The 19,481-nt window shown below is 42.7% G+C and overlaps 1 protein-coding gene across 1 annotated transcript; it reads left to right on the top strand.

Moving 5' to 3' along the window:
• The first annotated feature begins 412 nt into the window (after window positions 1–412).
• On the top strand, window positions 413–2,901 carry IVL (involucrin). Its single transcript, XM_045895338.2, has 2 exons — window positions 413–526; window positions 1,695–2,901. Exon 2 carries the CDS (start codon window positions 1,718–1,720, stop codon window positions 2,618–2,620), a length of 903 nt encoding a protein of 300 aa, XP_045751294.1. The 5' UTR covers window positions 413–526; window positions 1,695–1,717; the 3' UTR covers window positions 2,621–2,901.
• Window positions 2,902–19,481: the final 16,580 nt, after the last annotated feature.

Here is a 19,481-nt window from a genome sequence, read left to right as displayed (position 1 = left end):
TCCCCAGCAACCCCATCCCTTCATGAGATGTGATTCTTCCCACCTTGACACCACATACCCTAGCCTGAACATCCCATAGAAACACATAACTTTCCATTCCATGCCCTTGGAAATGAATCTCTAGGCCTAATTATCAGGATGACCTTGTTTTACAAGTGAAGAAATTAAGATTCAGAGAAAAGGCTTGGCTGAGGTCACAAAGCAATAGGAAAAGAGGACAAGTTTCCCAAGATGCTTCCCTCACCTTCCCATGCCCAGGTCAGATGAGTATCACAGGAGTGATGGAGCCCCCAGAGCTCTCTGTGTGTCTCCATGAAAAGGGGCCCTGAGGGGTTTTCTGCTTCAGATGTCTGTGATGAGTCAGAAAGGGGCTGAAGGAAGTTGACCAACTTGAGTGGTGAAACCAGTCCATCTCCTTCAACCAGGGAAGGAGGTTGGGCTGGGGAACAATATAAAGGGCACCCTGGCCCCTGTTCAGCTCAGAACTCCACTAGAGGCCTCTGCAGCCATCTCCACTGTGAGTCTGGTAAGTATTAGCTGGGAGGACTGGGGCTGGCACCAGGGGCATCCAGCACACTAGAATGTGGCTAGGGTGGCCAGCCTGGGCAGGTGCATGGATCACTCTCAGGCTGGATTCAACTGGACTACCTGTCTTTCTAGGAGGGCTCAGGTCACTGTGCTGAAGTACATATGTCATGGCATGGAAACACAGAAGAGAGAGCAATCCCCTCCCCTCCTGTCCCATCTTTCCTTGGTTTGATGTTTTGGAGTGTGTGTGTGTGTGTGTGTGTGTGTGAGAGAGAGAGAGAGAGAGAGAGAGAGAGAGAGAGAGAAGAGGTAAGATGGGGATGAGGGGGAGTACAGTCAATTTCTTCCCTGAAACTGTTTGATTTGGGCTGACCATGACTGTGCCTTCTTTAGGGGGCAGGGGTTTGAGGGAAATGCATGTAACTCTTGTTGTACTGCAGAAGGGAGAATGGCAAAATGGGGAAAATCTTCTATTTGGAGAAACCCAGGCAAAGCAGAAGCTGGAAAATCCAACTTAGAATTGCAAGACTTGAAAGAACTGGCTCTGCTCCCCAGCAACCTTCCAGCCCCTCCCCCCACCCCATCCCCCAAGTGCTAGGGCTGCAGCTAAACCTCTGAAGGTCATGAAAGAAACCCCTGGAGTTGAACAAGCCAATCTGCTAATTTTATAGAGGAGAAATCTGAGGCCCAGCAGGATTAAGTGACCTGCTCAGAAACATACAACCTTTCAGTGGGACAACTTAAGCTGATACTATGTTGTGTGAGTAGTCCAGGGCATGTGCCATGGACCACTGATTTTCTAGGACTCAGGAGTCCTCCAGGAGTACTCTTCTTTTCCTAGGGCTTCACCTCTTCCCATCATAACCCCAGAACTCATCTCTCCTTCTTGGTCAGTAGAGGTCAGAAGTCAAGGTCAGAGGCAAGGATTAGGCAAGAAATGGCACCCAGTAACTCTGAAGACAGACCTCTTCGTTGGCTCTTTCTAGGAACAAAAGGCTCCTCCCCTTCACTCTGCTGCATCTGGGGAACACAGCCCAGAGTGGGTAGGAGAGCCCCAACCCAAGGAAAGAGAAGGGATGCTGAGAAACCAGGCCCTTCTGCAGATTCTGGAGATTCATCCACTCCCTCTGCCTTCAGTCACCCTTCTGACCCCTTCTGTTTTTCAGGTTGATCTAAAGCAGCTTCCAGGATGTCCCAGCAACACACTCTGCCAGTGACCCTGCCTCCTGCCCTCAATCAGGAACCCCTCAAGCCTGTTTCTTCTCCCATCGATACCCAGCAGGAGCAAGTGAAGCAACCAACTTCACTACCGGCCCTGTGCCAGAAGGTGCCCTCCAAGCTCCTGGGGGAGGTCCCTCTGGAGCATGGGGAGAAACACACAACTCTTGTGAAGGAGGTTCCCGAGCAACAATGTGAGCCACAGCAGCAGGAACAGCATCTGGAACAGCAGCAACAGCAGCAGCAACAAGAATCACAGGAGCAGGAACTGTGCCTGGAACAGCATCTGGAACAGCAGCAGCAGGAGCTACAGGAGCAGGAACAGCATCTGGAACAGCAGCAGCAAGAGTCACAGGAGCAGGAACTGCATCTGGAACAGCAGCAGCAGGAGCGACAGGAGCAGGAACTGCACTTGGGACAGCATCTGGAACAGCAGAAGGAGGAGCCAAAGGAGCAGAAAATACAGCAGCAGCAGCAAGAGGAACAGTGTGAGGAACATCAGGAAGCAAAAAATCTGGAGCAGCAGCTGGAGCAGGTGAAAGCACAAAGGGAGCAGCAGCAAAAGGAACAGCTGGAACAGGAAAAGAAGCTCTTGGACCAGCAACTGGATCAAGAGCTAGCAAAGAGAAATGAGCAATTGGAAAAGAAAGAAGAGCAGCTGCTGGAACAGCAGGAGCAGCCGCTGGAACAGCAGGAGCAGCCACCAGAGCCAGCAGAGCAGCAGGAGGGGCAGGTGGAGTGGCCTGCATTTGTCCCAGTTCCTGGCCAGGTCCAAGAGACCCAGCCAGTTCAGTCACCGAAGGGAGAAGTCTTACCCCTCACAGAGCAGCAACAGCAGAAGAAGGATCTGTATGGCCCCCCAAAACATAAGTAAGCACCCCCAGTATTCCAGAGGCTCTCAGGCCATCCCACACAAGTGAAGAGAGAGCCAGTGGCCTCACTAATTTTAGGTCCCCAGCCTGGGTGGCCTGCCTCATCTGTGAACCTGCCTGACCCTGTCCTTCTGTTTCTTTGATGGGGCTGGGGGAAGGGGAAGTTATTGTTCAGCAACCACCCCTAATGAACTCGGCCCCAACCTCAGGTGGCCAAATCCTCTGCCTAAGGAGACAGTTACCATACTAACTCTGACTTCATCCCCAGTATTATAGTTGAATCCGTGAGTGTGTACAATAATACAGAATAAATCCTGGAAGTCCTTGGATCCTGTATTCTCTTTGTCTTTTCTCCTCTGTCTCTCACCATATAAAAACCTGTGTGTGGGTCAATGGTTGCAACAGACTCTCTTGGCCAATTCCCAAAGGAGGAAAGACATCTTTAACCCTGCTCCTCAAACCACCCAATGTATTCACCAGCTCCTTAAAAGGAAACCAATACCAAACCAAAACAACTTCACTCTTGCACCTGAAAGTAAAGCTTGTCAATTGCTGATCATGAGCAGGGACAAGTTAATCTGGTTGGAGGAAGGAGGATCTGTCCACCTCAGTTCAGCACTGCCTTACACCACACACCAGGCCCAATCCTAGCCTCTGGCCAAGCTCAGTCCAGCACCTCTGAGCTCCTCTCATCTCCTCACTTTGGGGATGGCTCTGGGAAGATACGAGGCTTTGGGGCTTTGGCTGGGTTCTGGTCCCTTCCTGGATGTTCTCTCTGTAGAATAGATTCCAAGAGTCTTATGGACTCTTAAGTCTACTTGGCTAAGGAAAACTTTAGAAAAGTGACAGAAGCAGAATTGAGCAAGGTGGGAAGAGGAGAGTCCCAAGACTGGTCCCAATCGGTGACAGTGACAGTGTCACTAAAGCACTAAAGAAAGTAAAGGTTGGGCCCACTGGAATCATGAGAGTGCTCAGTAGGTTGGAGAAATACAGATCCAAGGCCACTGTAGCCATTACCCTCCCTGACATTTCTGTAGCCTTTACTGGCATCAATCACACCAGGACTTGGGGCTCTCTCCTTCCTGGGACAAACTCTGCCTTTAATGCTTCAAACCACCTGCCTTTAACTATTAACCTTATCATTTCAGGCAAGTTGTCTCAAGCCACCTAAAGCTATTTTACCACAGCCATGAGGATATGCCTGGGGCATCCTTGTTGAGACGTCCACAGGCAAAGGGAGAAGTAACCAGAAAAACTCACAGTATGCACTCATTTTCTTTGGAGAGTTAGGTTTTGATGTGTGTGTGTGTGTTTTTTTAAATAGGCCTTATTTTTTAGAACAGCTTTGGATTTACAAAAAAGTTGAGAAGCTAATACAGAGAGTTCCCATATACTCCACACCCAGTTTCTCATATTATTAACATTTTAACGTGGATATGGTTCATTTATTACAATTAACAAAACAATATTGATATATTAACTAAGGTTCGAGATTTACTCTAATTTCCTTAGTTTTAACCTAATGTCTTTTTCTGTTCCAGGATCCCACCTAAGATACTCCACTATAATTAGTCATCTTGTCTCCTAGGCTCCTCATGACTAACAGTGTCTCAGACTTCCATTGTTTTTGGTGACATTGACCATTTTGACGGAGTACAGATGAGCTATTTTGTAGACTCTCTCAGTTTGGGTTTGTCTGATGTTTCTCTTATGATTAGACTGAAGTTGTGGGTTTTTAGGAGAAAAAGTACAGAGGCAAAGTTCCACTGTCATCACATTATATGAAAAGTACATACTCCTAACATGATTTATCACTTTGATCTCCTGACTGATGTAGTGTGTGTCAGGTTTTCCCACTGTAAAGTTAAATGCTCCTCAGCCTACCCCTCATCTCCCATCTTTCTATAGTGTGTTGTTTGGAAGGAGGTCACCGTGTGAAGTGGGGAGTAAGCTCCCTGTCATTGAGGGTGAAGTATCAACATAAATTATCTGGAATTTTCTGTATAGGAAATTCATCTCTTCCTTCTCACTATTTGTTTATTTGTTTATATGTTTAATCACTTTATATCAGTGTGGATGCATGAATATTTATTTTATATTTTGGGCTATAATCCAATAGTTATTTATTTATTTTCTTTTTTATTATGGTAAAACACACATAATATAAAAATTACTATCTTAATAATTATACAGTTAAATAGTATTGAGAACATTTATTTTGTTGTGCAACTGCCCATCTCCAGAACTCTTTCATCTTGCAAAACCGAAATTCTGTACCATTGCAACAATGGCAACCACCATTCTCCTTTCTTGATTTCTTTTTGTCTTTTTATGGGAGGAGGAGGGGCAAAGGGTTAACCCATCCTTCCAGTCCCCTCCCCTCCGGCAACCCTCAGTTGGTTTCCTATAAGAGTCTCTCAACTTTGGGGAGGGTATGTGCTATGGTGAGCGCTGTGAATTGTGTAAGACTGATGAATCACAGACCTGTACCTCTGAAACAAATAATACATTATATGTTTAAAAAAAGAAAAAAAAAAGAAGATAGTAGGAAGGGAAAAAATGAAGGAGGGGAAATCGGAGGGGGAGACAAACCATGAGAGACTATGGACTCTGAAAAAATTAAAAAAAGAGTCTCTTATGATTTGTCTCCCTCTCTGATTGCATCTTGTTTTATTTTTCCCTCCCTTCCTTTATGTTTTGTTTTGTTTCTTAAATTGCACATATGAGTGAAATCATATGATAATTGTCTTTCTCTGATTGATTTAATTCGCTCAGCATAATACCCTCTAGTTCCAACCACATCATTGCAAATGGCAAGATTTCATTTTTTTGGTGGCTGAGTTGTGTATATTTCTTCTTTATCCATTCATCTGTTGATGGCCATCTAGGCTCTTTCCACAGTTTGGCTATTGTGGACATTGCTGCTATAAACATTGGGGTGAAAGTGCCCCTTCAGATCACTACATTTTTATCTTTGGGGTAAATATCTGGGTCTTAGGGTAGCTCTATTTCCAACTTCTTGAGGAACCTCCATACTGTTTTCCAGAGTGGCTGCACCAGCTTGCATTCCCACCAGCAGTGTAAGAGGGTTCCCCTTTCTCCACAGCCTCACCAACATCTGTCATTTCCTGACTTGTTAATTTTAGCCATCCTGACTGGTGTGAGGTGGGGTTTTGATTTGTATTTCCCTGATGCTGAGTGATGTTGATCATTTTTTCATTTGTCTATTGGCCATTTGGATGTCTTCTTTGCAGAAATATCTATTCATGTCTTCTGCCCATTTCTTGACTGGATTATTTGTTCTTTGAGTGTTGAGTTTGATAAGTTCATTATAGATTTTGGATACTAACCCTTTATCTGACAAAACATTTGCAAAAATCTGGGAGAGAGAGAATCTTAAGCAGGCTCCATGCCCGGCACAGAGCCTGATGCAGGGCTCGATCTCACAACCCTGAGATCATGACCTGAGGTGAAATCAAGAGTCAGATTGAGCCACCCAGTTGCCGCATGACTTCTTTTTGTGTTTTCAAAAAATCTTTCCTTTCCCCTCAGATGCGAGCCTCTGGTAATCACCATTCTACTCTCTAAGTTCAGCTTTTTTGGTCATGAATAAGTAACTATGTATTAAGCTAGATAATATACATATAATTATGCATCACATTATATATCACTAAATATGATATAATATGATATAATAATTAATATAATATAAATGTATATCACATTTTTTTTCCATTCATCTGTTGACATTTAGATTGTTTCCATATCTTGGTTACTGTGAATAATGCTGCAGTGAACATGGTAGTGCAGATGTCTCTTCAGGTACTGATTTCATTTCGTTTGGGTATATACACAGAAATAGGATTGCTTGACCATATGGTAGTTTTATTTTTAATTTTTGGAGGACCCTCCATATTATTTTCCATAAAGGCTGTGTCAGTTTACATTTCTACCAAAAGTGTATAGTGGTTGCCTTTTCTCCACATCCTTGCCAACACTTGTTACCTTTTGACTTTTTTTAATAGCTATTCTAATGGGTGTGAGGTGATATCTCATCATGTTTTCTTTTTCTTTTAATTAATTTTTTTGTTTGTTTTATTTTTTTAATTTAAATTTTAGTTAGTTAACATATAATGTAATATTGGTTTCAGGAGTAGAATTTAGTGATTCATCACTTACAAATAACATCCAGTGCTCATCAAAACAAGTGCCCTCCTTAGTACCCATCACCCATTTAGCCCATCCCCCACTCACCTCCCTCCATCAACCCTCAGTTTGTTCTCTATCATTAAGAGTCTCTTATACTCCATATCTGGGCTCTCTATTTTGTTCCATTGGTCTATGTGTCTGTTTTTGTGCCAGTACCATGCTGTCTTGATGATCACAGCTTTGTAATATAGCTTGAAATCAGGGAACGTGATGCCCCCAGCTTTGTTTTTCTTTTTCAACATTTCCTTGGTGATTCAGGGTCTTTTCTGATTCCATACAAATTTTAGGACTGTCTGTTCCAGCCCTTTGAAAAATGCTGTTGGTATTTTGATCAGAATGGCGTTGAAGGTATAGAATGCTCTGGGCAGCATAGACATGTTAACAGTGTTTATTCTTCTGATCCATGAGTATGGAATGTTTTTCCATCTTTTTGTGTCTTCAATTTCTTTCATGAGTGTTGTATAGTTCCTAGAGTATAGATCCTTTACCTCTTTGGTTAGGTTTATTCTGAGGTATCTTATGGTTTTTGGTGCTATTGTAAATGGAATCATTTCTCAAATTTCTCTTTCTACAGTTGCATTGTTGGTGTATAAGAAAGCAACTGAAGTGATCAACATAACATAATTAAATAAATAAATAAATAAATAAATAAATAAATAAATAAATAAAGCAACTGATTTCTATGCATTAATTTTGTAACCTGTCACATTACTGAATTGCTGTATGAGTTCTAGTAATTTGGGGATAGAGTATTTTGGGTTTTCCACATAAAGTATCATGTTGTCTGTGAAGAGAGAGAGTTTGACTTCTTCTTGGTCAATTTGAATACCTTTTATTTCTTTTTGTTGTCTGATTGCTGTTGCTAGGACTTCTACTACTATGTTAACAATAGTGGTGAGAGTGGGCATCCTTGATGTGTTCCTGATCTTGAGGGAAAGACTTTCAGCTTTTCCCCATTGAGGATGATATTCGCTGTGGGTTTTTCATAGATGGATTTTATGAACTTGAGGAATGTTCCCTCTATCCCTATACTCTGAAGAGTTTTAATCAAGAAAGGATGCTATATTTTGTCAAATGCTTTTTCTGAGTCATTTGAGAGGACCATATGGTTCTTCTTCCTCCTCTTATTAATTTGTTCTACCACATTGATTGATTTGTGAATGTTGAACCACCCTTGCATCCCGGGAATAAATCCCACTTGGTTGTGGTGGATGATCCTTTTAATGTATTATTGGATCCTATTAGCTAGGATTTTGTTGAGGATTTTGGAATCCATATTCATCAGGGATATCGGTCTGAAATTCTCCTTTTTGATGGGGTCTTTGCCTGGTTTGGGGATTAAGATAATGTTGGCCTCATAGAAAGAGTCTGGAAGCTTTCCTTCTGTTTCTATTTTTTAAAACAGCTTCAAGAGAATAGGTACTATTTCTTCTTTGAATGTTTGGTAGTATTCCCCAGGGAATTCATCAGGCCCTGGACTCTTGTTTTGGGGGTGGTTTTTGATCACTGCTTCAATCTCATTACTGGTTATTGGCCTATTCAGGTTGTCAATTTCTTCCTGTTTCAGTCTTGGCAGCTTATAGCTTTCAGGAAGGTCTCCATTTCATCCAGATTGCTCAGTTTATTGGCATATAGTTGTTGATAATAATTTCTAATAATTGTTTCTATTTCCTTGGTGTTAGTCGTGATCTCTCTCCTTTCATTCATAATTTTATGAATTTGGGTCCTTTCTCTTTTCTTTTGGATAAGTCTGGCCAGTGGTTTATCGATCTTATTAATTCTTTCAAAGAACCAACTTCTAGTTTCGTTGATCTGATCTACTGTGTGCCTGGTTTCATTGATTTCTGCTCTAATTTTAATTACATCTCTTCTAATGTGTGGCTTAGGCATCATTTGTTGCTTTTTCTCTAGTTCTTTAAGGTGTAGAGTTAATTGGTGAATTTGGGATTTTTCTATATTTTTGAGTGAGGCTTGGATGGCTATGTACTTCCCCCTTCAGACCGCCTTTGCAGTATCTCATAGGTTTTGGACCGATGTGTTTTCATTCTCATTGATTTCCACGAATTGTTTAAATTCTTCTTTGATTTCCTGGTTGATTCAAACATTCTTGAGCAGAGTGGTCTTTAGCTTCCGAGTGTTTGAATTTCTGCCAAATTTTTTCTTGTGATTGAGTGCCAGTTTTAGAGCATTGTGGTCTGAGAATATGCAGGGAATAATCTCAATCTTTTGGTATCGGTTGAGACCTGATTTGTGACCCAGTATGTGGTCTATTCTGGAGAAAGTTCCATGTGCGCTCGAGAAGAAGAGTATTCTGTTGTTTTAGGGTGGAATGTTCTGGTCCAATGTGTCATTCAAAGCTCTTGTTTCTTTGTTGATTTTCTGCTTAGATGATCTGTCTATTGCTGAGAGTGGAGTATTGAGGTCTCCTACAATTAACGTATTGTTATCAATATGACTCTTTAGTTTGGTTAACAGTTGACTTATGTAGATGGCTGCTCCCATGTTGGGGGCATAGATATTTACGATTGTTAGATCTTCTTATTGGATAGATCCTTTAAGAATGATATAGTGTCCTTCTGTGTCTCTAACTACAGTCTTCAGTTTAAAATCTAATTTGTCTGATATAAGAATTGCTATCCCACCTTTCTTTTGAGGTCTGTTGGCATGGAAGATGGATCTCCATCCCTTCACTTTCAGTCTGGATGTATCTTTAGGTTCAGAATGAGTCTCTTGTAGACAGCATATGGATGAGGCCTGTTCTTTCATCCAACCTGCAACCCTGTGCCATTCTATGGGAGCATTTAGGCCGTTCCTGTGATTATTGAAAGATATGAATTTATTGTCATCATGTTGCCTGTGAAGACCTTGTTTTTATAGATTGTCCCTCTAAATTTCTTTTCTATATCACTCTTGGGGTCTTTCTCCTTTTATAGGATCCCCCTTAATATTTCTTGCAGGGCTGGCTTAGTGGTCACATATTCTTTCAGTTTCTGCCGGTCTTGGAGGTTCTGCATCTATCCATCCATTCTAAATGACAGCCTTGCCGGATAAAGTATTCTTGGTTGCATGTTCTCGTTTAGTACCCTGAATATGTCTTGCCAGCCCTTTCTGGCTTGCCAGGTCTCTGTGGATAGGTCTGACTTTATTCTGATATTCCTCCCTCTATACATAAGGAATCTCTTCCCCCTAACTGCCCTTAAGATGGTTTCCTTGTTTCTAAGATTTGTGAGATTTACTATTGGGGTGTTGGCCTGTTTTCCTTGATCTTGTGAGGGGTCCTCTCTGCCTCTAGGACACAAATGTTTCATTCTCCAGATTAGGGAAGTTCTCAGCTATGATTTGCTCAACTATATCTTCTAGTCCTCTCTCTCTCTCCACCCCCGCAGGGATTCCAGTAATTCTGACATTGGAATGTTTCATGGTGTCACTTATTTCTCTGATTCTATTTTCATGGATTCTGAGTTGTTTTTCCCTGGCCTCCTCTTTTCCCTTTTTATCTATTAAATGTTCTTCCAGGTCACTAATTTGTTCTTCTGTCTCACTTACCCTAGCTGTTAGATTATCTAGATTAGATTGGATTTCATTTTTAAGTTCTGCCAGTTCACCTTTCATTTCTGCCCTTACAGACTCTATGTTGCCATTAATTGGTTTCTCCATTCTAGCTATTGTCTTCACAATTGCTAGCCTGAATTCCATCTCCGACATCTTGGTTATATCTGAATCCACTTGTAAATCTGTGGCATAAGTCATAATCTCTGAGTCTTTCCTATTTTGGGGGTTCCTCCTCCTAGTCACTCTGTTCAGGGGTGGTTGAGAGAATGTATAGAGTCCAAATTATTGACCAGAACCCAAGCAAGATGCACCTGTTTTCTAGGGACCTAGGGTTGCTGGCCTCTTGTTCTCCCAGCCTGTCTTCTGGGGGAGGGGCCTGCCGCCCTATTACTCAGGAACCCTGTTTGGGCAGAGTTACCCTGCCCCCTGTGGCGGGGGATGGGCTCAGTGAAAACCGGTTTTGGGGGGCTTTTGCTCTCTGGCAGCTTTCCCTGGCGGCTTTCCATGTCTCTTCAGAGTAGAAGAGACCTTTTCTAACCCTCTGCCTAAGAGCAGAGAGATCACAGTCTGTTCTTCAGTGAGCTCTCCAGGCCACACTATCTCCATTTCTGTTTGTGCTACTATAAACTGCAGCGTCCTGGGTTATGCGCCCCTCAGCAGTGCTCCCAGTCCTCACCGCCAGGTCAGGGCACATCTCTGCCCTTTGTGCTTCTAAAACCACCAGCCGCCCCCAGTTTGCACACGGGGCCCTGCTCTGGGTTTCTGTCCTGGGGGCTGCCCTAAAGTCCTTTCCCCATTGCTACCGTTCTGAGTCTGTGCTCCGTCCCCAGTGAGGGAGGCTATCTCTCACCAGCGGTGTAGGATCCCCATGGCTAGGCTCCCTCCCCCTTCCATTTATCCTTGGATATCTGCCTGTGGAATTATGGCTCCCCGATTCATACCTCGAAACCAACCGCCTGCCATATTCTGTTTGTAGAGATCTATCTTCTTACATCTCAGGCTGATTTTGTGGGTGTTCAGAGTGGTCTGGTAGATATCCAGTTCAATTCCGGGACTGGTTAGAATAGGGTCCCTCCCCTACTCCTCTGCCATCTTTTCCCTCTCTCCATTTGTACCACTCTACTAGGTAATAGTCACAACAACAAACACAAATTAATAAATAAATAAAACAATCTAACTAGACAAGGTACCACTGTGGAGGTTAAAAAGATGTCTATTGGAGACAGACACAATTGGGATTGAACCTGGTATAGTATAGCCAAGAGGAAAAGCATCCAAGATGGCCTGCCAGTGTTCAAAGTGCCTGTGGTCTCTTGCTACCCTCTAGTGTCATGATGCAGAAGTGCAGGCCTGGAAAAGAAGGACTCCACCTCAGGAAGGCTCTAAAAAGCAAATCTTGGGTATCCACACTGAGACACCTCCAAGGAAATGGTGATGAATGGGGTAGTTTGTGCCCTGAAGGATTCAGAGTGAGCAGGGGTCAGTCCCAGTGTCCTTACATGCGTGATCTCATCTCCTTGGCACAACAACACTATGATGTATGTGTGATTATCCTCCTTACCTTAGAGACAAGGAGACTGAGGTTCAGAGAGGACAAATCACACTCCCAAGGTACTCAGAGAGTCACTAAGAGTCAAACCCAGAGTTTTCTGATTCCAGAGTCCATGCCCATGCAAATGCTCTGAGAACTTAGCAATAGGAAATCTCACAGAGGCTTAGTGGATTTTCAGAGCACCTTCCTGGGGGAGATGACATATGATCTGGGTTTTGAAGAATGAGTACCAAGAGATGGGTGCCAAAAGGGGATGGAGCAGGACCCCAGAGGGAACTACTTGAGTGAAGGAGTGATGGGGAGAAACACTGTGGGTATGAAGGGATTAAGTGGTTCAATTTGGCTTGAGTGTAGGAAGCAGAGAGAAATAAAATGGAAGGGCTGGTTGGCTTGAGACTATGTTCTTTGTTCTTCCTACTATGTTCTTCCTTGAAACCCCTGCTGTAGGCATGGGATGGCTGAAAATGAAATAAGAAGTGTGAATTCCATTCCAGAACCCTGGTGGGTTCTGGAAAGACAGAGCCCACCAGCCCTGTGTGGCTCTTACTGAACTCTGGGGCACCCCAGAGTAGCCAAGAACTCTGAGGGGTGAGAGAGGGAGGACTAGATGAAGGCCAGATTAACAAGTACAGTAGGGCTAATCTGAGATGGTGGTTCTGCCTGCGAGAAGGGCAGTAGGAGGAAGTTCCTTCAGCAAGAGGCCACTTGTTACAATGACTGCCTCCTCAAATAGGAGTCAGCAGTCTAATAGGGTTGAATGTACTCAGCTGGACAAAGATATACTTTCAAAATCAAGACACTTTTCAGGAAAAGCCACGATGTGCAATATAGTGCAAAGAGACCTACACTTAGTATCAGTAAGTGTATCACTACTCCCTTACTGAAACTTGGTTTCTTCTTGGCTAAGTTTAAAATAAAAAATTAGAATAAAAATATACTCCCTGGGTTCTGATATGGATGCAAGATAAGAGGACAGGAGCCTTGACTTGTGCTTTGGCTCAGCTTGCCTTCCAAGGTCAGAGTGTCCTTTCTCAAGCAAAACTCAGATCAGTTCACTAATAGCTCAGACCCTTCTACAGCCTGCACTCCATGGAACATGGTCACTGCCTAGTATGCTGAACTCACCCGCTCTTCGTCTAACATGCTGTAGTCTTGTAATACTCATCAAACACATCAAAACCATCCCTGTCTCAGGCCTTTGCACTTGCTCTTGGTCTGCCTCTATCCACAAATTTTGTATGACCACCTTGCCATCATCGAGCCCATCTCCAATGTCCCAGCCTCACAGAGGCCTTCCTTAACCACTCTAATGAAACATTACCATGTTGTGGTTTCTTCATAGCCCTCATGCCTTCCCTGAGATGCTGTTGTTCACTTATTTGTTCCTTGATTGTGTATGTGCTTATCATCTATCTTCCTCCCCTACCCCGCCACTGGATGTCGGCCCTGAGGAAGAAGAGCCTGTATGGGTTTTGCTGTGCCCTGTTTTTTCTGTGCCCAGGAAATGGCCAATGCAAGGTAGGTACTCATTAAGTGGTATTTGCTGCTGCAGACACGTTGACTCTCTGTAAATGGAGTTTTCCAGTTATGGGGTGTTCTTGATGATTCCAGTCCTTTCCACCTAATTAGGCCTCACAAAGACCCTTGAGGTGTAGCAAGAACAGGCCCCCATCATACAGCTTGTAATCCTGGAAATTGGTCAGTGCCTTGGACTAATTTCTGGACATTCCTTCCAGATGCCCAATTCTCAGTCTCTTTTGGGCTTATTTATTTATTTATTTATTTATTTATTTATTTATTTGACAGAGAAAGACATAGCGAGAGCAGGAACACAAGCAGGAGGAGTGGGAGAGGGAGAAGCAGGCTTCCCGCAGAGTGGGGAGCCCGATGTGGGACTCGATCCCAGGACCCTGGGATCATGACCTGAGCCGAAGGCAGACACTTAACGACTGAGCCACCCAGGCGCCCTCTTTTGGGCTTTTGTGAGAATGATGGTAGCACAATGGAATGGTTTGCCATAGAGTTAGGTGGAAGTGGAGAAGATGTGGGAAGACTTCTCTGAGCCAGAGGGATGGATAAAGTTCTCCCTCAAATCAGGAAACTTCTGGGAGAAAAGGGAGGGCATCCTTGGCCTGCACTCACCATGAGTGCATTGAGAAGACGATACTGAGCCGAGCCTCCCTCATCCTTCAGTGTTTAATACCTCCTGGCTGGTTCCTTTCCTTCCCTACCTCTACAACAGCTTCCAAATAACTCCACCAAAGTACTTATTATATATTGTTGAAATAATTTATACAGTCTGCTTCCTGCTCTAGTTCTCATGACTTGTGAGGCAGACACTAAGCCTTTATTTATCTCTGAGTGTTACTTCAGTGCCTAGAACATAGTAGGTGCTCGCTAAATGTTGAGTCCATATATTTTTTTTAGGTGTGCCTGAATGAATTCTGTTTCTACACCACACCTAAGGTGGTCCTGAGGTGGTCTTACCATGCAAACAGCCACTCAATGTCATTGGCATCCAAGACCACACCCTTGCATAGACCCATGTTCCTGAGCAGCCTCACAACAAAAGGAGGAGCTCAGAGATCTTGTTATGAGTCTGGCTCTGTGCTAGTTTTGAGGAAGACATTTGTGGCTCTGTCCTTCAGTGTTTCATACTATTGAGGTTAACAAATCAGATGCCCAAATGTCTTAAGAAACAAGAGGAATATTCTACATATCCTAGTAGATGTGGGAAAAGCAGTGGACATAAGAAAGAGTGTCTACCTTTAGACAGAGAGGACGCATTTCTTGGGGATGAGAAAGGCTTCATGAAAAAGATACCATTTGAATTTTATATTTTAAGGGTATTTTTTCTTTTCTACTCTGTTGGAATCTCAAAATATCGGACACTACTCATTTAAAATGGAAATAGATAACTTCTCATTACATCTTCATCCCCTCCTTCTTGGGATGTCTAAGTTTTGTTTCCAAGAGCCCTAACTTGTTTCTCAGGTTAGCTTTGGCCTCCATGCTGGATGGTACTCTCTGTCACTACAGCTTTGGGCTCACTGACTCTGGAGAGTCTTCCATCACATCCCTTTTGTAACCTCTAGGGTTTCCACCACCTGCCTCCTTCCCCCAGGCTGTACCAGTCTTCTATTGCTGGTAAGGCCTTTTTATTAGCCCCCATGAGGTCCTCAGCAAGGTCAGCCCTACTGTATAGCCCTGCTGCTGCTCCTTTTGGACCTACGTGGTGATGGGGACATACATAGGTGCATCACTGGCCACTCCATTCATACCAGCTGGCTGCAATTCTATTCTCCTCTCTTGAGCTGAATCTTTGGGTCTTGTCTTCCCCCAGAGAGTCTTATTTCTTTGTCCACAATCTGATTCTCAATGGAAACCTAAGAGTCTATATTTACATAAAAATTGAGCTCCCCTTTTGTTCATTTTCGCTTTTGCCAGTTGCTAGACTCTAAGCAACTTGAAAACAGGATCTCTTTATACTGCTTCAATTTTTTATGGTATCCAATTTTGTCTTAACTACATTCTAGGTCTTCAGCAAACATCTGGGGATGCATTTTATTTATATGTACTTCCCTCAGTGCCCAGCAAAGGACATTGCCCAGAGAGAGAGTCCTCAGAGTAGTGGAGACAAATTGAGGGTGCATGTGTGTGTGTAGTACAGGACATAGACCTTACAGAGCCTTTGATATGACTCAGAATTCCAGACACAGCATTTGCTCTCCCTACCAGAAAGCAAACATGATACTTGCTTATCTGGATTCCACATGCCCACTTGCCAGCACCATCCCAGCTGAAGGGTGTGCATAGAAAAAGAAAAGGCAGGGAGGGGGTCCTCCACTGCCTCTGTCTACCCTGCCTCTGCTTTATTGCTGAGAGCAGAAGGAAGTTACCCAGGAGGGAGCCACGGGTAGTGGGACCAGAGGCTCCTGGGACCCACACTTGGGCTCTGCATTTCCATTCCTTGTACCATTGCCATGTCTCATGCCCAGAATGGTGAGAGACATTTTGCCTGGTTCCTTGCTACCTAAAATGAACTATATTTCAAACTGCTTATTTAATGCATTTCTCTTTAATCTTAAGAACCAGGGACTGAGTCTATATTTTAACACTTAAGAATGTATTTTACATAAACAGTCATGTATTTATAAATTTCCATATATTTGTAATTAAAATATGTTTTAGCTACATATTTTTTGAAACCTGCATAAAATCAGACAGTTTTGTGACTGCTTTAAGAAGTGTATCACATCAGAGAAGTACCTCAGAAAGCAATTAAATGCTTAAGATCACTAGAAAAATATCAAGGGAATTTTCCATTAATACTCAGAGCAAAACTTCTTTAAATCACATTTCTCACTATGTATCTAGGTATAGAAAAATAGATAGATGATAGAGAGATGATAGATAGATATATGAAAGATAGATGATAGATGATGAATAGATAGATACATAGATATCACACAGATAGAAATTACCACCCTCAAAAAAAAAATCTTTCCTTCCTTTCTAAAATTGCATAGAATCTTTACCACCAACCAGGTATTCAGTGTGTGTGCACACTCATTTCTTGTCCCCCCCTCTTCTATGGTCAGTTTCTTAATGTAGAGATCAACTTAGCCTTCTGTTTTCTTTAGTTCAGGTTCAGTTTCTCTCACTTGCCTATTTCCCTGATTCTGAACAATACAGAAAGTCAAGTAAGGGCCCTCAAGTTTGGAGGAGCAAGATGATTTGTAACCATGATTCTCCTTTATCTTCATCAAACCTAAAGCTAGTGAGAGGACCATGCCCTCCTAAGTGCTCCTGAAGGAAAAACAGTCTCCAGCTCCACAGGTTCCCACCAGGTCAGAGAATGTATAAGTGGCTGTTGTATCCTATAGATCTGGGTATTCCAGGCCAGTGGACATCCTTCCTCCCCATCCATGGGATCTTAACAGAATGTTTTCTTGCTTGGGGAAGGGGATGTCTCACAAGTACTTTTTAAAATTAATACTTTGTTTTTTTTTTTCCTTTTTAAAAAGTTTTTATTTAAATTCCACTTAGTTAACATGCAGTGAAATATTACTTTCAGGTGTATAATATACTGTATGGTGACTAACATAACATAATAAAAAATATATATAGTGATTCAACAATTCCATACATCACCTGGTGCCAATCACAAGTGCACTTCGTATCCCTATCACCTATTTAAGCCATCCACCCACCCACCTTCCTTCTGGTAACTATCAGTTGGTTTCTATAGTTAAGAGTCTGTTCATCAGAGATATTGCCCTATAGTTCTCTTTTTTATTTCTTTTTGTCTTTTACTTTTATTTTATTTTTATTTTTTTATTATGTTATGTTAGTCACTATACAGTACATCATTAGTTTTTGATGAAGTGTTCCATGATTCATTGTTTGTGTATAACACCCAGTGCTCCATGCAATATGTGCCCTCCTTAATACCCATTACTGAGCTCACCCATCCCCCCATCCCCCTCCCCTCTAAAACCCTCAGTTTGTTTCCTGGAGTCCATAGTCTCTCATGGTTCTTCTCCCCCTCTGATGTCCCCCTCTTCATTTTTCCCTTCCTTCCCCTAATGTCCTCCATGCTATTCCTTAAGTTCCACAACCAAGTGAAACCACAGATAAGTGAAACCATTGACTTTCTCTCCTTGACTTATTTCACTTAGCATAATCTCCTCCAGTTTCATCTATGTTGATGCAAAAATTGGGTATTTATCCTTTCTGATGGCTGAGTAATATTTCAAGCTATATTACAGAGCTGTGATCACCAAGACAGCATGGTATTGGCCCCAAAACAGACAAAGATCAATGGAACAGAATAGAGAGCCCAGATATGGACCCTCAACTCTATGGTCAACTAATCTTTGACAAAGCAGGAAAAAAATGTGCAATGGAAAAAAAGACAGTCTTCAATAAATTGTGCTGGGAAAATTGGACTGCTATATATAGAAGAATGAAACTCAACCATTCTCTAACACCATACACAAAGATAAACTCTAAATGGATGAAAGACCTCAATGTGAGACAGGAATTCATCAAAATCCTAGAGGAGAACTTAGGCAGTAACCTCTTCGACATCAGCCACAGCAACTTCTTTCAAGACACGTCCCCAAAGGCAAGGGAAACAAAAGCGAAAATGAACTTTTGGGACTTCATCAAGATAAAAAGCTTCTGCACAGCAAAGGAAAGAGTCAACAAAACTAAGAGGCAACCCACGGAATGGGAGAAGATATTTGCAACTGACAGTACAGATAAAAGGCTGGTATCCAAGATCTATAAAGAACTTCTCAAACTCAACACCCAAAAAACAAACAATCAAGTCCAAAAAAATGTGCAGAAGACATGAACAAACACTTCTCCAAAGAAGACATACAAATGGCAACAGACGCATGAAAAAATGTTCATCATCATTAGCCATCAGGGAAATTCAAATCAAAACCACATTGAGATACCACATTACACCAGTTAGAATGGCAAAAATTGACAATGCAAGAAACAACAAATGTTGGAGAGGTTGTGAAAAAAGGGGAACCCTCTTACACTGTCGGTGGGAAAGCAAGTTGGTACAGCCACTTTGGAAAACAGTGTGGAGGTTCCTCAAAAAATAAAAAATAGAGCTACCCTATGACCCAGCAATTACACTACTTAGGGCATTTACCCCAAAGATACAGATGTAGTGAAAAGCAGGGACACCTGCACCCCAATGTTCATAGCAGCAATGTCCTCAATAGCCAAACTGTGGAAAGAGCTGAGATGCCCTTCAACAGATGAATAGATAAAGAAGATGTCACCCATATATATAAGGGAATATTACTTTTTAAAATTAGATGTGATAACTGGTTGGCATCCCTAAAGGCAGGGTGAAGGGTCGGGTACTTCTTGGCAGAGGAAAGTTGTACCTTGCTACCTCTTACCCCTGCCCCTACCCCAGCAAACACACAGGTACAGGCACACAAAAGCCTCCAGCTCCAGCTTAAATTTGCCTGACACACTTCACAGGGGACTGACTAGAGATTTATTTATCTCTGTAAAGAGAACCAGGAGTGGAGCAGGACCAGACTTCATGACAACTGTCCTCTCGATTGAGTGACAAGAGATAAAAACCACCAATTCAAGGGTCTTATCAGGAGACTTTGGTCTCCCCAGAGGCACTACTCAAGTTTTCTGCACCTGCCTCTAACCCACTTAAAATCATAGGCTATGCCTCAGAATCCTTTGTATCTGTATTCCAGGATGAGGGGAACCACACATAGCAAAAAATGGAACAAACCATAGCCATCCAGGAAGAAGAAGGTATGGAGAAATGGAAAGTTCATCCAGCTCCATCCACCATTCTATATGTTTGAATCATTTCTCTGATTTACCCCGTAGCCAGAAATGGGTGGGTGGGCGTTGGGGATATGGTCAGAAAGATCACATGAGCAAAGGCTTTGCAATGAGAAATAGTAGGTTGTCTGCCAGGAACTACAAGAAAGTCCTTCCTGATGGGGCAGAAGCATGACCCAGGGAGTAGTGAGAAAAACCTGGAGAGGTGG

The sequence above is a fragment of the Mirounga angustirostris genome, unplaced genomic scaffold (genome assembly GCF_029215605.1).
Source record: "Mirounga angustirostris isolate CCGP_5_RB_7025 unplaced genomic scaffold, mMirAng1.0.hap1 SCAF_4, whole genome shotgun sequence".
Taxonomy (NCBI): domain Eukaryota; kingdom Metazoa; phylum Chordata; class Mammalia; order Carnivora; family Phocidae; genus Mirounga; species Mirounga angustirostris.
Note: the sequence above shows the minus strand (reverse complement) of the source record. Positions and strands in the feature narration are given on the sequence as shown.

Bases quoted from the DNA above. Each gene is read 5' to 3' on its own strand.
- IVL (XM_045895338.2), top strand. From the start codon at position 1,718: ATGTCCCAGCAACACACTCTGCCAGTGACCCTGCCTCCTGCCCTCAAT.